Source organism: Polypterus senegalus, chromosome 10 (assembly GCF_016835505.1).
Source record: "Polypterus senegalus isolate Bchr_013 chromosome 10, ASM1683550v1, whole genome shotgun sequence".
NCBI classification, from domain to species: Eukaryota; Metazoa; Chordata; class Cladistia; order Polypteriformes; family Polypteridae; genus Polypterus; species Polypterus senegalus.
The window spans coordinates 85,851,589-85,865,567 of record NC_053163.1 but is presented as its reverse complement, the minus strand read 5'-3'; the positions used below and the strand labels follow the sequence as shown (position 1 = coordinate 85,865,567).

At 38.2% G+C, this 13,979-nt stretch overlaps 1 protein-coding gene across 1 annotated transcript in view; it reads right to left on the bottom strand.

Annotated features, from left to right (window-relative positions):
• Nucleotides 1-11,134: 11,134 nt before the first annotated feature.
• Nucleotides 11,135-13,979, bottom strand: part of clic2 (chloride intracellular channel 2) — a 35,931-nt gene continuing 33,086 nt past the window's right edge. The window contains exon 6 of the mRNA XM_039766068.1: nucleotides 11,135-12,020. Within this exon, the coding sequence (XP_039622002.1) occupies nucleotides 11,859-12,020 (162 nt within the window). The 3' untranslated portion in view covers nucleotides 11,135-11,858. The remainder of the gene's footprint in view (nucleotides 12,021-13,979) is intronic.

The window sequence follows — 13,979 nt, the reverse complement described above, 5'->3', positions numbered from 1 at the left end:
ATATATCCATTGCCTTCTAACATGTCTATCCTCTCAATGTGATAAAAACTGCAGAATTTAAACACCCTTTTGTCCTGCAGACAGTTATAGTTCAGTTGTCCAGACAAGGCCCTACACTCGTCATCATTTAGTCAGTTCTTGTCTTTCTCCTATTTACAACTCTTTCTACTATCTTAAAGTAGCATGGTGGAGTAGTGGTCAGCACTACTGCTTCACAGTTTTAGGCCTGTGTGGTGCTTGTGTATTTTGCAAGAGGCTTACACACCCAAAAAAATTTGCTTTCAGTCAAAAATACCCATCTCAGAACCTAAGGAGAAGTAGAAACCACAAAAAGAGAGAAAAATAAAACTTAGTCTTAATTCAAAATATGGTTTACCTTCTTGCAATAAAGAGCTGTAAAAGAACAGGTAGGTAGGGCATTATATTATCTGAATATTTGAAAAAGGCAAGTTTCTTGTCGATAGCTGAGACAATGGATGTCATCATGCACAATTTCAATCCACAGCAAGTATGAGAAATGACCAGTGCAAATCTCACACCGTGGTGCACGAGACAGAGTGTTCTGCCACAAGGCAAAATGTGAAAAGAGGACTGGGAGAGAGACGTGAAGAAACAAGGGAGAGGTCGAACCTGTGAAGACTATTATTAAGGCCAAAAAAACTAAAACATTAAGCAAAGACAAGGTCAAAAGTCAAAAGGCAAGATATCAACAAACAAGAATTGTATCAGTAAAATAAAGCAATAACGTTTTCACAGGAATCCACCAGTCTAGGATGTCCCATTTAATTAAACGTTGGCTTTTACATTGTTCAGCTTGGGTCGCAGAGTTGCACAAGAGACAGGAAGGTAAGACCAGATTTACAAGGAACAATAACAGAAAGGGTGTCTGACCTGACTCAAAAAGAGTTTTTCTTCAGCACACAAGCACACAGGTTACACCTGCCAAACATCCTGCTGTTGCTCCTTTCTTCAGTTTGAAAGAACATAAATTCTTCCTCTTCAAGCACGTTCAGTGGCTCAGAAGTAGCAACTGGGGCAGGCAAAGTTGAGAGGAGAGTGAACAGAAAATTAAGCAATTTAACTGGTCGGGGCTTGGTCTTTAAAATGTTCTGAACATTGTGCTTGAAGCACGCAGACCTGCAGCTGATCCCGCAGAAAGCTGGTTAGAATGTGTTTGTTTCCCATTCAGATCCTGTTAAATAGAGAGAGAGCCAGGGCACAGCTAATAGAGTTTCAGTGTGCAGCTGCTGGTAGGAATACGCAGTGGAGGAGCTACCAAGCTGTCCGCGCATCAGCCACAATATCACCAGGCTAGTGACCACCAAGCCATGCCCCTAGCAACCCGCCTGTGACCCAATAGTACCACAAGATAACTGCACCCATGCCAAAACAAGATAATGTCGTGGTAAAACATGAATTATTTTTAAATACCCTAAACATTCATCAGAGAAAGGTTTTAACGTTTGAACTAGGATTTCTGCATAATTTAAAACTCCCCAGGACAATCTGTGGAAAACTTTATTTCAAGAGAAATGCATTTTTAAAGCGATGTGAATCATAACACAGAATAACACAGAGTATTGGAGGAGGTTTTTTTTTATTATTTGAAGTTATTTACATTTTGTAAAAACTTCTGCTCCAAAGGACAAAGAAAAGCAAATTTGTATTTAAAGAATTTATTTGCACATTTAAAACACACACACACATAGACATGGCGGGAACAAAAGTAGCAAAAGGCAACAAAGCAACAAAGTCCAGTTAATTCCCAAGACAGGGGGCCTTTAAACAAGAGCCAAGGGATAAATCCAGTAAACCCAAAAAGAGCAAACAATCACAAAAACAGAAAATACAAAGCTGAAGCTGCTAACAAAGTTGACTCTCTCATTTCTCACGCATTATTTTTCATAAAAGTGATGCCCTTCTGCTCCGTATGGATGTAATTGATGTGGAATTGCCTTGAAGTAGGGTTGCTCAATCTTGCAGAGTTTAGATTTAGTGCCTTAGAAGCAGGAAAACAAGGGTAACCTTGAAAACGGTAAAATGGATTAAAAATGGATGAATGTTTTACTCTTGAACTTGTTTAATTATATTCAAGGATCATGACATGTTCAGGAAATTCTCAAAGGCATTTTTTTATATATATGATAGTTTTATATCCCTTTTCCTGTGTTAAGGATATGATACATTTTTCACATGTCATATCATAAAAAGATAGGTACAGCTGTACCAACAGATTTGATACTCAACTCTACTTCAATGTTAAAAGTGGAACTTCATCAGAGCTTTCTCAGCTCACAACCTGCCTAAGTGAAATTAAAACCTGGATGGAGCAGAACTCTTTAAAATTAAATTGCAACAAAACTGAACTCCTGCAAATTGCGCTATATAAAAGCGCCATATAAATAAAATGTATTATTATTATTATTATTATTAGATTTCTACCTGCCCATAATTCCTAAGTTCAATTAATCACTTCTACTTGAAAATCATTGATACAATAATAAATGATTCTTAAAATCGTAATAAAAGAACAATGCAAGGAAAGGATTCCGAAGAACAGATTTTACCATCATGAAATAAATATAGCCAAGCATCTCAATGGTGTGAAAACAGATCAAGATAATGTTTGTGACAAATTACCAGTAGCTGGGACTAAAATGCAACTTAATAAAATGACCTCTTTCCCAATCCATCTTGGCGGTGATCTCATCAGACCTGCCTCTACTGTAAAGAATCTTGGTGTCATTTTTGATTCCTCCCTCTCTTATTCCGCCCACATAAATCACATTAAGAAACTTTCTTACTTTCACCTCCGTAACATATCCCGTGTTTGCTCCTTCCTCTCCTTTTCTAATGCTGAGAAACTTGTCCATGCTTTTATCACATCCTATATCAATTATCAATCAATCAATCAATCAACATTTATTTATTGTAACTCCCTGCTGGCAGGTGTCCCTTCTAATCTTATATCACAGCTCCAGCTTATTCAAAACTCAGCTGTAAGAGTCCTCACTCAAACCAGCAGCAGCGAGCACATCACACCCATCCTGCTCCGTCTTCACTGGCTCCCTGTGTCTTACAGAATCAAATATAAAATCCTACTAATAACCTACAAAGCCTTAAATAACCTCGCGCCAAACTACATCAGTGACCTTTTCCACCACTATGTACCTGTCCATACACTAAGGTCCTCTGATTCTGGTAATCTTGTTATGCCCCACACTAATCTACACTCCATGGGTGACAGGGCCTTCAGCTGTATAGCGCCCAGACTCTGAAATGACCTACCGAAATGAATCAGATCAGCTGACTCCATGAATTCTTTTAAAAAACAACTCAAAACTCATCTGTTTAGGAAGGCTTTTAGCTCTACTTGACTTTACTACCCTTCTCTCAGTTTACCTCTCTGTCAAGATGCTCACGTAACCAGTATGTATGTGCTAGACCATCAATTATGTTGTCTGTTAGGCTTTCTCTGAATTTACTGTCTTAATCTTCTTTATTTATTTATTTGGTTTGTACAATGCTATATAATGTATACCCTGCCGTTCTTTCTTATATTCTGTAAGTGCCTTGAGCATGGGAAAGGCGCTATATAAATAAAATGTATTATTATTATTATTATTAGCTTTCTACCTGCCCATAATTCCTAAGCTCAATTAATCACTTCTACTTGCAAATCATTGATACTATAATGAGTGATTCTTATAATCGTAATAAAAGAACAATGCAAGGAAAGGATTCAGAAGAAACAGATTTTAACATCATGAAATAAATATAGCCAAGCATCTCAATGGTGTGAACACAGATCAAGATAATGTTTGCGACAAGTTACCTGTAACTGTTTTTGACTGGAATCCCATCTGAACCCTCTGCCTTCCTAATGTCCACTCTTAAAAGCTCACCGCACGTTGTGTTCTGACAAAATAAGCACTGCTTCCTCATTGAGCAGAGCTCCCATCACAGATATGTTGGACCGCTAGCTGCCGTATTCACATCAAAGTGCGAAAAGAGCTGTTGGCACTCACCGTGGTGGGAGTAGTTGCTTTATAGTCTGTTATTGCCACATGTCCCTAAGATCGGAATATTCACATTGCCCTTCAAGCACTCTAATAATTAAAAATAAAAAATTGGTGTCTGATGCTACAGTGAGATGGTAAGAGAGGAGAGGACAAATAACCTGCCAGCTAGCAGGATGCTGGAGAAAATAAACAGCTGGGGTTTCAAAGGCAGAAGACAGCTCAGTATTATATTCATCCAGCAGGAATGGAAAACTATGGAAAAGTGATAGAATTTTTCCCATTTGGTACCTTGTCTCCCTTTAGCTCGATGTGCCTCCTGTTCTCTGATTATATTTCCAAACCGGATGCTTGCTTTGGAGCATTCTGAGCTTTTCTTGATAGCGTCAGATGTTTCCTTAACAATATGGCATGGCGTAGCTGATCGCTTTGTTAGCATGTCAACTATATGTACAGTTTGGTCAAGAGCATTTCCTGTGTTGCTAGCTGACATTGTTTTAGCTGGGCTTCTGCAATTTCATGAGATCTAGAGATATCAATGACTTTTTTCTAGTATATTAAGTTCTTGATTTATTACTTCTCTAACTCTTCATAAATAAACACCAAGCATAGCCTGGCATCTGTCACTATTTGCATATCCATGGTCCATAAATATCAGATACAACTGAGCCATAAACTGTTCAAATAATCTGCCAGGTCCCTGGACTTTCTTGTTAAAGTTGCAGTGCACAACTGGTGGATATGAATTTGCTTTTATTGCAATGTGTAAGCTGCTTTTATCTCAAATTAAAAGTCGGTCTTTTGGTGGGGATTCTAGATTCTAGAGTTGAGTCATGATTCCACAACAAAGAACCTTGAAAAATTAGTGAGATAAATCCCCATTTATCAGGGCTGGGGCGAATTCTGGAATGAACCCAACAATTCCAATTCAAGCAGGAAAATGGAATTTGAATTAAAATACAGCAACAACTACAGAAAACTGAAATGGTGTATCAGGTGGAGCTCAGTTCAGTGAAATTCTGCTGAATTCCATTTATTGCTGTTTCTGAGAATTTGTGTGGGGTGACATGTAGGGACATACATGTAAACTTTATTCATGGTGCTTTACGAATACCAAGTAATGAACAAAAATAGTTGATGAAATGTAAGTAAATAAAACTGAGAACTGTACATTAGCAATCAAAAATGATGAGTGACTTCTGCCACAGTATTTGAATATACTGTTAACACCAATATGACTACCAGTTCAATGTGATAAATGCTGAATATGCTGTTTAAAGATTGATGTAGCTCGGCTGGATCCATGAACACTGATACCACAATGTTTACAGACTTCTTAGTGGTTTCCTAAAGTTGTTGGAGTTGGCTCATAAAAATGAATCTTCATAAAGGTCTTTCCAGAAATTTCCATCTCCATTTTAATAAGGATTTCTAATCTATGTGTTAATAATTTAATTCCGAGTTCATACACAAATCAGATCCTCAAAAGATCATTCACAGAAAGCAAACCAAAGTCAATCAACATCTTTTCAATCAAACTCACAGAAAATCTCCAATCGCACACCTTCAACATGAGCCCTAATCAGCTTTCATTTATATTCAAAATGTTTTCTGCTGGCCTCTGTACTAACTGCGGATGTCGAATTGTGATTCAGATGGGGGAGATGTACAATGAAAGATTCTTGGGCTGTGGGTGGCTGACATTTAAATGCTTTTGAAATTGAAAATGGCAACAAGCTGTTGATGTACAAATAAATAAAAATAAATAAATAAATAAATAAGCCATGCTTTGCCAGGAAGGGTTTTAAACCCTAATAACCAATATGGAAGAATACTCTAAGGGTAACATAGCATTCATCTTGAAGAAATAGTTTAAAGGGTTAATAAATGTCAGAAACCTATTCAGGAAAATCAAGAAACCAGATAAAGGTCGAGTGAATAGGAAAATGTACTGAAAGTGTCCCTAGAAACAATCAAAATGGACAGTTGTTATATGCACAGAAATTTCAAGGGTGGTAGCTCATCTCAGAGGTATAAGAAGAACCTTAGTATAATATAACAGAATTTAATTTTATACATGTGATTTGGGTGTAAACCAATTAACCAACCAGAGTAAAATGTATGTAAATTCAATAGTTTATAAAAAACGCACCTCTATAAAAGATACAATGAACAGCTTTCCTCCTTCCTGATTACTGACTCAGTTTGTCTTGTTAGAGGATAAGATGTTACATTTCTACCACACCAGAACAGACATACAAGAGAAAAAACACAAGTTCCACCACCAGAAAAGGTAACTGGTAACAGTCACTGTCATCTCATTCCAAATTGTTTTACAGTCAACCCTCGTTTTTTGCGGTTAATCAGTTCCAGACTCTAAAAATGAATTTCCGCGAAGTAGGATTCTTTATTTATAAATCGAATATTTTCGAAGTTAGAGCATAGAAAACCTGTTCCTGTTCCAGAACCCCCCACGAAAGGTGAAAATCCGCAAAGTAAAAACCATACGTTAATATTGTTATTTTTATATTGACACACTTGGGTCACAGATTTGCACAGAAACACAGGAGGATGTAGAGACAGGGACTTTAAAAGACTGCAAACAAACATTTGTCTCTTTTTCAAAAGTTTAAACTGTGCTCCATGACAAGACAGAGATGACAGCTCCATCCCACAATTAAAATAATGCAAACATATCTTCCTCTTCAAAGGAGTGTGTGTCAGGAGCAGAGAACGACAGAGAGAGAGAGAGAGAGAGAGACAGAGAGAGAAAAGCAAACAATCAAAAATCAATAGGGCTGTTCGGGCTTTTAAGCATGTGAAGCACCGCCCGACAAAGCAGCTGCAAGGAAGGGAGCAATGTGAAGGTAGTCTTTCAACATTTTTTAGAGGAGCGTCCGTATCCTCTAGGCCAGTGTGCGAACAGCGCGTCTGCTCACATCCCCTCCGTCAAGAGCAGATAATGTCAGAGAGAGTGAGAGAGACAGAGAAAAAGCAAACAATCAAAATTCAATACGTGCTGTTCGGGCTTTTAAGTATGCAAAGCACCGCGCGGGAAGCATATCGTATATCATTGAGGAGTTTTATTTAATATGTAAGACGTGCTCTGATTGGGTAGCTTCTCAGCTATCCGCCAATAGCGTCCCTTGTATGAAATCAACTGGGCAAACCAACTGAGGAAGCATGTACCATAAATTAAAACACCCATTGTCCGCAGAAATCCGTGAACCAGCGAAAAATCTGCGATATAAATTTAGATATACTTACATTTAAAATCCGCACACTGATTTCTTAAATGTAATTCTTCTTGCAGCACTGATTCTCTTGGGTTGTGTTAGGTGTTTTTAGTCTCAGGGCAGTGCTAACAGGATCATAATAGTAACAGGTAAGATGAGCAATAAAATTATAACTAAGACAGACATTAGTTCAAAGTGAAACAAAAACCAATCATAATCATTATGACTGAAATTAGTTCAAAGCGAAGTTTGTTTGATGCTAGAGTCACAAGAGTTCTTCATTACCAGGCCGACAGACCACACTGCAACACGCAATGAAATTCACTGCAAAACATTTTTAACTGTTTATTTAAAAAAGAGGTCACGGTGTACATGAGCAAAGTGAAGAGCAAGTATATACTGTAGTACTTCAATCAAATATTGAAAAACTGTTCATTAGTACACATCAAATGAGTCAATTGTGTAAATATTAGCTTTTATAAAAGACTTTTACCATTCTCTCTATTCTTGTCAAAGTCCATTGGTCAAGCAATACTTTTTAAATCATGGAAGTCATCCTTCTGAATTTTTATTTTAGAAGGTAAAAACATACTTAGTAATTTATGTTGGTGCCAAGGTAGCTGGACTGGTAACCCTGGCAGGAGTGAGAATGATTCTTTTCCCGAACGAGGGGCCATAATGGGAGGATGAAGATGTATAGGCATTCTGGCCTGGTGGGTTGCTGGTGTCTTTCCTGGCCAGGGGGCCATAAAGGATGAACAGGAGAAGATTGTAAATCCAGAACAATTCCTTCCCTACAACACTAGATGGCAGCATTCCTTAGGTGGATTTCCCAGGTGTACACCTGCAGGGTGAGATGGGAATTGTATTTCCAATGGGGAGCTCTGCTAGGTGTCTTGGGGGCTGCCAGGGGATACTGCAGAAAGGAAATGTCCTTATTTTAAGAAGGTTCTGCCTGACCTGGAACTGCTCCCAAAATTCAATATTGTGGCACATGAAGTGCTCTCAGGTCAGGCATAAAAGAACCTCATCTGGGTGAGTTAAAGTTGGGAGGCAGAGGGTGGAAGGAGGGGGAAGTGTGAAATTTTATCTGTGGTTATGGAAGTGGATATTGCTCACTTGTGAAGATACTGTGTTTAATGAACAAATCTGTTTCTTGAACCCATAACTGTGTTGGATGTGTTGGTGTTTGGATTTTGGGGCTTGGTGGCACCCCTACTGATCATACTTTCAATAATGTTTAGCAACAGAAGAGTAGGAGAGGTAGCATAATGGATACAATGTAGGAATCACAAATGTTTACTGGTTCAGTTTCTTCAGCATATGACTCCATGTTGCTAACTGAACTTACCATTGCTTCCATTTTATAAATATGATGTCTGCATAAGTGACCATCACTTATAGAAATCAGCAAGCTTTAAGATTTACCATAAAATGTGCTGTATAAACTACCAAAAATATACTTTTTATATACTCTTTTAAAATGACAATATAATAAAACTGTGTAAAAATACATGTCTTTGTTTTCTTAATCATGAAGTACATAATGGTGTGTTCAATGCATATTGCTCAAGAATTTAACTTTAAATTATTCTAATGAGGGCTTCACATGTCAGTATAGTGTAGAAGGTATGAGCATAAAGTTTAACTATGACATGTATATTATTTTATATAAAAGGAGAAAATCTTTAAATTAATGTGGTCAACACCATAGACACCATTACTGGGGGTAGGCATAGGGGCATCTGCCCTCTCAGTCTAAAGTTGGGATTGCAATGAAAATCTCAGAGCATTGCCAGACAAAAGTAGCAGTGGTAAAAATGAATTGAAGTCCATGTCTTGCTACAGACCACCAAAAGTACATTCAGACTGCAGGGACAATGGACTCTGTTCCAGTTTATGGCTCAGATCAAATTTTTTTTGTTTGACTGTTCAAACTAATTTTGCAAGCAATTCAAATCTGATATGACTGTGTACTAGCATCTATTCTGAATCTACAAAGTTTATAAAAATGAACTCATCAGACCGATGTGACCTAATAGCGCACCATGAATAACACTCGCATGGCAGACTGCAAACTACTAACATTGCAGGTCGTTTGTCAAGTGCTCAGAGAAATCAGTGTGCAGAAACTTCTGAACATGAGAGATAAGCCACTCAGACAGAAAATACACGTGTTACAGAAAACACATACAAATTGACTTGTGTTGGCAGGCTTTCTTAAATTATTGCATTTTGCATTTCTGTAAAAAAAAATTAGTCTTTGTTACATGAGTGGAAATAAGATTACAATTTAACAGCAGTATGAACAATTTTATGAAAAGGTAGCTTTCTATTTAACCCACCAGTCTAAGAGATAGATGATATTGATGATGTCAACACAATCATAATCTTACCATACAGCCCCCTTAAAAATGTAAATTAAACTTAGGCCCCGGAAATAAAATGAACAGTCTATTATAATTATGAAATTCAATGAACAAAGTATAATAATCAGAGCATAATGATGATTCTCTTTAAACGTTTAGCTCTACTGTATCCTAGTCTATGTATGCAAAGAATGCAAGTTCACCATCCAAATAATGACCATCCGATGTCCAAGAGGAACATAGAGGAGAACTTTTTTAACATGTCAGGACAAAATCAATTAGGTCACATGTAGTGGTGAACAATGGAGGATGGAAGTTTGCAGAGATTTACCACAAGTTTGAATGTAAGCCCATTTGAGAGATGCTTAAAAATCGAAATAAATCAAACTTTAGCAATACAGTCAATGCCTACAGTCGCAGTCCTGTTGCTCGTTGATTGTTGAATTTTATTTTGCTGCGCATGTATCTCCTGTGCTATGACAGTTTATTGATGATGATTATTATTATTATCAGTAGTAGTAATAAATGTTGTTATTGTTGATTATTATTTATTTGGTAGCATATTATTTTTTTGCTTTACCAATACTTATGACAAGTTGGAACCCATGGTCATAACTAAAAAAGGTGCAATAAATACTAATGTCCACTTTTGAAGGGAACTTCAACAGATAAGACAAGCTTCCATGTAAAAAAAATATATATATATATATAACTATGTGTGTGTTTGTGCGTGTGTGCTTAACAGTGTGAATGGCAGTGTATACACATGGAGTTACATTACCTAAGTGCTCGAAAGGGCAATAAAGATAGCTGAAATTGAAATGTGCCGAGTAGTATTAATAGTGTAGACGATAAGTAAAAAATCAGCACCTCCAAATCCGAGACCATGGTCCTCAGCCGGAAAAAGGGTGGAGTGCCCTGTCAGGGTTGGAGACAAGATCCTGCCCCAAATGGAGGAGTTCAAGTATCTCAGGGTCTTGTTCACGAGTGAGGGAAGAATGGAGCGTGAGATCGAAAGACGGATCAGTGCGGCGTCCGCAGTGATGCGGGCTCTGCATCGGTCTGTCGTGGTGAAAAAGGAGCTGAGCCGTAAGGCAAAGCTCTCAATTTACCAGATGATCTATGTTCCTACCCTCACCTATGGTCTTGAGCCATGGGTAGTGACCGAAAGAACGAGATTGCAAATACAAGCGGCTGAAATGAGTTTTCTCCGCAGGGTGTCTGGGCTTTCCCTTAAAGATAGGGTGAGAAGCTCAGTCATCTGGGAGGAGCTCAGAGTACAGCCGCTGCTCCTCTGCATCGAGAGGAGTCAGATGAGGTGGCTCGGGCATCTGATCAAGATGCCTCCTGGACGCCTCCCTGGTAAGGTGTTCCAGGCACATCCAACCGGGAGGAGGCCCCGGGGAAGACCCAGGACACACTGGAGGGACTATGTCTTCTGGCTGGCCTGGGAACGCCTTGAGATTCTCCCAGAAGAGCTAGAAGAAGTGGCTGGGGAGAGGGAAGTCTGGGTCTCTCTGCTCAAGATGTTGCCCCCGTGACCCGACCTCGGATAAGCGGAAGAAGATGGATGGATGGATGATAAGTAAAAATTTTAGACAGGAGAGTATAAAATACATGCATTTCACCATAAATTAGTAGGTTGAGCAGTATGTGTCTTATATACAGAGTTTTGTCATTGAGTGGCCAGTTTTATTCTCCTTTGTGTTTTACACTCAGAATGAAGCGGTGTGACTTGCAAAGTGTATTTGCCAATACATTTGAGTAACTTAAGGATTTATTGAAGCATCCCTCCGGTTTTTCTTTGTAATTCATTAGAGTTAATTCATTTACCACTGCATAATCCCAGATCTCTAACTTAATAGATCTCTCTTGCCCTCTACTGGAAGATTTGTCACACAAATGGCCAGGAAATCGTTTCCTAATTTTCTTGCACTTTCTTTGAATCTTTCAAACTCATTAACGTAAAATGACATCTTTCTTCAGCGGCCACCTTTGTCCAGTTCCTTCATTCGTCCACTTTTACTATAACCGCAGCATCCGTTAAAGTCACTGATGCATAGTTCACTTAATCGTCCCAGTAAAGTGCGCTGAGATAGAAGAGTTTTGGGGCTCTCATCGGTCCTTGTGATATGCAGATAGCAAAGAGAAGGCTGAGAAAAGGTAGTGAGATATTTTGGATATTGTTTTTATCTTCTGGTTTCCCAAAAAGTTTCTTGATTTTAACATTGGCCTCATTTTCTCTTGTTTACCACGCTCACGTAGGCCCTCTCAATCTCCTCATTGGCAGGGCAGGTGTGGCTGAACTCATTTCTCTCATAAGCGTTCTTCAGATACCTCCAAACACCAGCGAATTCACTTGGGATCTCAAAGTCACAGTATTTCTTTGCTGCAATCTAAACCAAAAAGGTTGAATTAGTAGTTTTTCTGTTATAGATTTAAATTGTAATTATATTGTGAATGCATTTACTAATCCATCTAATTATATAACAAAAATGAAGAATATTCACCTCTAAATTCTCACTAGTGTGGGGTCCTCCACAGACACGTATAACAGAATGAGCAAAGCACATATCTCAGACCTACAGAATCCAAAAATATACAAAACCATAACTGCACCCGGAGGCTAACTATACCACTTTAGTCCTTTACTTCAAGGTAGAGTATTTCTCCTTAACATACCCATCATAGCACTCCAGAGCACATTTAACTCTAGCATTCTAACTTTGACAGGGTTCACCCAGGTTGAAAAAGGAATAACTTGAGTTAGCCACATGTACTGTGATGAAGAGCATTGCTGAGATTTGTGAGGCTCCTGAGCACAGCTGTTTAACTATAAGCAAAAAACGGAATATCTGGAATTACTGTATATATAGTAGTTTAAATTCTAGTTTATGTGATATCAACAAACAGCAAATCATCTTTTCAACTCTTCAAGTTTATTCATGAAAAATGTTGTGCACCCAAGACTTAAAGATTGTTGGTGGCATTTGCAGTTTGTTTCTAATATCCTATTGCTTTTTTGAAACAGGGACAATTAAAGAGCCCTTTCTCTTAAAAAGGTACATTGCAAGCCAGGCTGGAGTGTAAATGTAAAACTCTGAGTCATGGTATAGTGGTTTGAAAAGTATTCTCAAATTTCCACTATCCAGAGTTCAAATCCAGTCTGAAGTATTGTCTGTGCAGAATTTGCAGTGCCTTATCCTCGTATTCCTTCCCAAATGTCAAAGACACGCATGCCAGGTTAACTGTTGACTCCATGTTGTTTCCAGTGTGGGTGATGGTGGATGTGTGCTTTGTGACGGGCTGGCGTCCTACCCACAGTTAGCTCCTACCTTGTTTTCTATGCTGCCATAACAAGCTCTGTAAAGGAATTAGTGAGCTTCTGCTGTGGGAGGCATGTGGGGTGAGGCAGGGAGGCGATCGCCTCAGATGGCACTTCAGCTAGGGCAATATTTTCATTCATGCTGGGTATTTTTTAATGTTGTGAAATAATACTAATACAAGAAAATGAAAGTTAAATATGAACATTATGTCTTATTTATATGCTGTCTTTACCAATTGTGAAAATCAAAACGGCACATGCACATTTTGAAGCTACTAGTTTGACTTTCCCTTTGAGCAGGAATCCTGTAATATGACTCCAGCTGAATGCATACATTTTAATTGATTTTAATGTATAATGTGTGTGTTTCATTGTATTAAACTGATTGTTTTCATTTTTTATCAAAAAAGTACATATTTATTTTATGTACTGATTATTATGTCTATTATACCAAGCACTGTGCTGTGGGATTATTGAATCTTACAGTAGGAATATGTAAAAGTTCTGTGCATGGCTGCTACTGCTTTATGTTGTCACAATGGCCTTACAAAGTATCATGGGATGCTTGGAAAAAATGTTCTTGTAAGCCTACCACATGGTGAATTTACAGGAGAATATTCAGTTAACAAGGCTACTGACAAATACAGCATATTCGCTTTGAAAATGATTTGGCCAATTTCACCGATCAACACTAATCACAATTTTAGAACCAGTGGCTAAGATGCCTTGTGTTGCTGGAGGTGTGACCTATGGGTGTCTTTGTGACATCATAAGGATGTGTTCATGTGTTTTCTGCACACATCTTATTTAAGGACAACCAATATGCATAGTAACTGAATGTGTTTCATTACTAAAAAAGGTACGCCCTTTTACCTGTAATAGAAAAGTACAGTCATCCCTGAGTATTTGCGGAGGATTGGCTCCAGGACCCCTCATGGATACTAAAATCTGTTGCTGCTCAAGTCCCTTATATTACATGGTTCATTCGTCATTTTTATGACTTAGTTTACATATAATGTACAAGACTCAG